The sequence below is a fragment of the Lolium perenne genome, chromosome 4, assembly GCF_019359855.2.
Source record: "Lolium perenne isolate Kyuss_39 chromosome 4, Kyuss_2.0, whole genome shotgun sequence".
Taxonomy (NCBI): Eukaryota; Viridiplantae; Streptophyta; class Magnoliopsida; order Poales; family Poaceae; genus Lolium; species Lolium perenne.
The window spans coordinates 298285055-298289528 of record NC_067247.2 but is presented as its reverse complement, the minus strand read 5'-3'; the positions used below and the strand labels follow the sequence as shown (position 1 = coordinate 298289528).

At 41.6% G+C, this 4474-nt stretch overlaps 1 protein-coding gene across 1 annotated transcript; it reads left to right on the top strand.

The window, feature by feature from the left end:
• The first annotated feature begins 490 nt into the window (after positions 1–490).
• On the top strand, positions 491–3128 carry LOC127295875 (uncharacterized). Its single transcript, XM_051325877.2, has 2 exons — positions 491–807; positions 2709–3128. Exons 1-2 carry the CDS (start codon positions 702–704, stop codon positions 2975–2977), a joined length of 375 nt encoding a protein of 124 aa, XP_051181837.1. The 5' UTR covers positions 491–701; the 3' UTR covers positions 2978–3128.
• Positions 3129–4474: the final 1346 nt, after the last annotated feature.

Here is a 4474-nt window from a genome sequence, read left to right as displayed (position 1 = left end):
TATTAAATCGTGCATTTTCAACATTATTACAATTCAAACATGTCCCATAAAGGCGGAATATTCATTCAGTGGGAGGCGACGTTCCCGTCGACAGCGAGGCGCCTGTGGTGACTTCGTCAATTTCAAGATCCAATCCGCCGGCTCAGTCATCCGGAGGTGCTCATAGGAGTAGGGTGTGCGTGTGTGCGTTCATAGGGGTGAGTGTATGCGCGTGTATGTGAGCGCCTGCGTTTGTACTGTGTTTCTCAAAAAAACATTGTAAGAAGAGAACATTTCGATTTCAGTTTCCTACTAGATCGGATGACAGGTCGGCTATCGATCTTTCTTCTCCGAACGGAAGATGGTACCTGTCATAAAAATAAAAGGAAAAGTTGTCACTTGGCAATTTTGGTTGATCGAGCGTCCGTTAATACTGGCGTGGGCGTCATTGCCATCTACTCGTCTCGATCGCCGGACGCCGGTCACCGGTACCCAAGTCGTGACGGTTCTCTCGTTCAGGGAGAGCCACACGCTAGCCCAGCACGGCAGTACACCATGTCGCCGTCCTCCTTCCGTCCACGCAAGCTAGCTGGTGGCTCCAAGCGCGCTCTCAGCCACGCCTCCTCAACCTCGCCCCCACCGTAGAGGCCGCGCGGGGAAAGAACCAGGGGAGAGTGAGAAAAATCCTTCCTCCTGGTAGAATCTAGAAGGGGGTGGGCGCCATGGGGATACTACTGGTATCTGGCAGATTCTTGGCGCGACGGCCGTCCCTCGCGCTCGCCCCTCGCTGCTCCGGAGGCTCCCCAGACAAGCGCGGCAGGGACGAAGGTACGAGCAACTAGCTGTTGTGTCCCCCGTTCGCAGCTCCCTTTAGGTGTTTGATGAAATGCCGCTGTTGATTGTTGGATTAGTGCTGCGATTAGTCTGACTGTACTTGCGTTGTCGTGTCACCACCTCAAGAATGTCATAGTTTTAGCCCTGCCCTTGATCAGAAATTCAGAGCACCACGGTTTGATCTAGTGGTTCAGATAGGATCTTCTTACTGGATTGTGCAAGAACATTGCAAATGCCTAATTTCACGTGCCAAGATCTGAAGTGAATGCAGTCTTTGCTTCGTTTTAGTTCAAGCAGGGTGTATGTTTCTATTCATCCGTGCACTAGCAGGTCACTGTACATTTACAACTGGGTGTCTGGGTCCGTCTATCTAATGATCGGCGTTAGAGACTAAAAAAAGGGTACTATAGTGGCCGTTTATTGATTTAGCAACTGATTCTCGTTTTATCATCATCCATGTGCGCCCTTCTCCAAATGAGTGACAGCGAACAGCTTTGTATTTATTTGCCAAGAACACCAAACTGTAGTTGTCCTGGATTTCTCTGACCAAGCCATTTTGTACTGCATCATTGGTATTTGGCATGGCACAGCATTCCTTCACCGTAATAGGCAGCGAATGATTTCTAAATGCAAACATATTCCTTTGAGACAGAAGTAGAGATCACGGTGTTTCGGCTTTCATAACAAAAAAGTCACATCTGAGGTTGCATTATCATTTTAATCCACAATTCATATGCATGAAATGTTTGTTTCTTAGATTTAAATACACACAACATATTATTGATATTTTGTGTGTCTGATTTGATGGATAATGGGTGGTTGACTCTGAAGCTCCCTTTTTAAGGTAGATTAAAAAGGTACTGTTACACATAGTTCGTTATAACAAGTTACTTATAACATGTTCACCTTGTGATAGGTATAACATCAAAAGCCAAAAGGATGTCAGAACTGATAGCAGACCTTTGCTTTCATTCTACCTTAGTTTGAAAGGGAACAGTACTATGGTTCCCCTGCTCACCTACTGTATAAGATATTATTTACAAATTAACATAAACTAATAATAAGCATCCATTGAAACTCTAGCAAGTTTGCTAGGCATGAAGGTTCTTCCCGTCTGCTCTACAAAGGAATGCCAATATATGAGAAACAAATTCCAGTACCAAATCCTTAATGCATATGCATTGTCAAAAAATGCGAGTTACATGATTTCTTAGTGTCCAGCGTCCTGTAACATAAAAAATTAACAAAGCATTTCGTACAAATTTTATCGACGAAATCCCAGGAGCATTTTTTGTAATAATTAACCTCAATAGACTCCAGTACTATTGTCCAACAGAGCATGGAAAGAAGAGAATAGGTGATTCCTCTGTTACATTATGGCATAAAGAGCAAGAATGGTATGTCTAACAGTCTAAGTATGGCCTAGTGTTTAGTCAATGTGCCTAATATCCAACAGAGCATAGTAATAAAACAGACTCCGGAAGCCACTTGCAAGAAAGGATTCTTGTAAGTATTATTCAGTTTCTCTAAGTATTGAACAGAACACCATATAACAACTTGTTTAACAGTAATTGTATGGATTTAGTCTGCACAGCAAACCGAGGCCCTGTATGCACATCCAAAGAAGCCAGTTTGGATCTGTTTGTGAAAGAGTAGAATGAGAAAGATAGTAAATCTTGCTTGAACTGTGGATGAAAATAGAGGTTGGACAATAATTAAGAAGTAAAATGGCCTTTTTATTTTTATATGCAGTGATGTATTTGATATAATTGAAAACTGTTGGCCGGTGAGTGGGATTTATTCAAGAGGGGAAAACATGCACTTTTGATTGTTGATTTGTGCATGGGATGGAAACATATTTGTAGTATGAACCACCTCCCTGCCTTATTTGTCAGGTGACACATCATCCACTGACTGGGACAAGGCTTGGTCTACGTTTAAGAAGAAAGGGAAGAAGTCCCTATTTTCGGAGTTCTCGCCGAACAAATATGTGACCTGGAACCCGCGGCGCAGTGAGTATCCTTTGTCTGAAGAGGTCGATCCAATCAAAAGAGCTGAGAGATCTAACTTGATGTTGTGGACAAGTCCAAGATTTACCTTAGTAGGGGCGATTATCATTGTCTTGGCATTGCTAATCTATACACTGCTTGTGCCAGCCAAGTAACTGTTCAAATGACTGGTAGGAGGTGACCTGTAGGCCGAATATTCTACTTGGAAGTCTATATTGTACATTTAGTTTGTAATATACTTCACCAACTGTAGCAAGGATCTGTATTTCTTCAACCACATTTTAATAGATCATCCCTTTCAGTTTAGTGGTTTTGTTCACTTGTGCATCAAATGGATCATTTTTTTGTTATTTTCCAGTATAACCATGAAGTATTTGTCAAGTCGGAATAATATGTCGATTGATATATACGATATGCTCTCGATGTGAGTTTTTCATAGTTCTTGCTTCTCACTATCTTCAGGTATGATCATCTAACGTTAGCTGTGTATTAATCTGTTAGGTAGTTTCTAGTATTGGTAATGCAGTAATGCTTGACCAAGTGGACATGTGCAAATCATCTAGTATAACCTGGTGTAACCCATTAGCAGCACGTTTTCATCACAGCTAAACTCAAGTCAAAAAGACAGTTCATTAGCTTCATATAATAGTAAGCACTAGATAAGCGGGAATCTTTCTTAGATCTAAAGCAACTTAACTAACCTGATTTCCTATCCTTAAATAATGAGCCTTTGTTGCTTTAATTGGAGGCACCGGAGCAGTCTGTCTGCAGTCTACATCTTGTGGTTAAACTTGTTGGATGAAAAACAATTTAAATAAACATGATCAGGGGTGAGGACCATCTCATCTTGCCTTCAGGACTTGGTCGTTACAGCTGTATTCAGCATCTTGGAACAGGTCAGAGAACTTGTTTTCATCTTTCCCTCTGAAATTGGATTTCTTATCCCTTAGACTTTTGAATTATGGCCAAGCTAGTTTTCCCTCTCCTATTAGTTGTTGCAGTACTACTGGTCCAATGCTAAGTGTCTAAAGTGGCGAATTAGCATTTCTTAAGTAGAATGCTCAGAGCTTCCACAATTATGTTTCGTGTAGACGTAGATGTAAATGAACTTCCAGAAAGAAAAGATTAATGTTGCTCACAATTAAAAAAGTAACATCAGTAACTAAATTTCGATTTCGGTAATAATTAATACTTGCCTGCTTCTTTTAATCTGTTATATACTTTATGTCACCAGTGTATCGCCTTAGACTCCAGACACATCTGAAATCTGAACACAAAATTTGTCTGTGTCGAGAGGGCGAGGACTTTCTTTCCTCAATGTGAACAGAATAGATTGGTCCGAAAGAAAATGTGGAGGTCAAGTCAACTGCTCCCCCTCCCAGCCTCCCTGGACGTGCAAATAGTTTTCTTGCACGTCCATCTTTTGCTGCTGGTGCTGTATTTTACTTCACTGATTGTGCATTATTGTACAACATTTCCTTCAGATTTGCTTATTTTATGCATTATGTTTGGACGCTTGCAATGTCCATGGCTAGCGGAGAACCTGGCATGCATAGTTTAAACAGTGGACGATCCGATGCTGAAAGTCGTGATCAAGAAAATCTCAATTTTCTTTTCTGATCATGTCTGGAGTGGGTAGGGTGCTGCCTGAA

Excerpts from the sequence above, each read along its gene's own strand:
- LOC127295875 (XM_051325877.2), top strand. The coding sequence starts at position 702 with ATGGGGATACTACTGGTATCTGGCAGATTCTTGGCGCGACGGCCGTCC. Across the intron at positions 808-2,708 it reads CAAGCGCGGCAGGGACGAAG|GTGACACATCATCCACTGAC; the intron begins GTACGAGCAACT and ends CTTATTTGTCAG.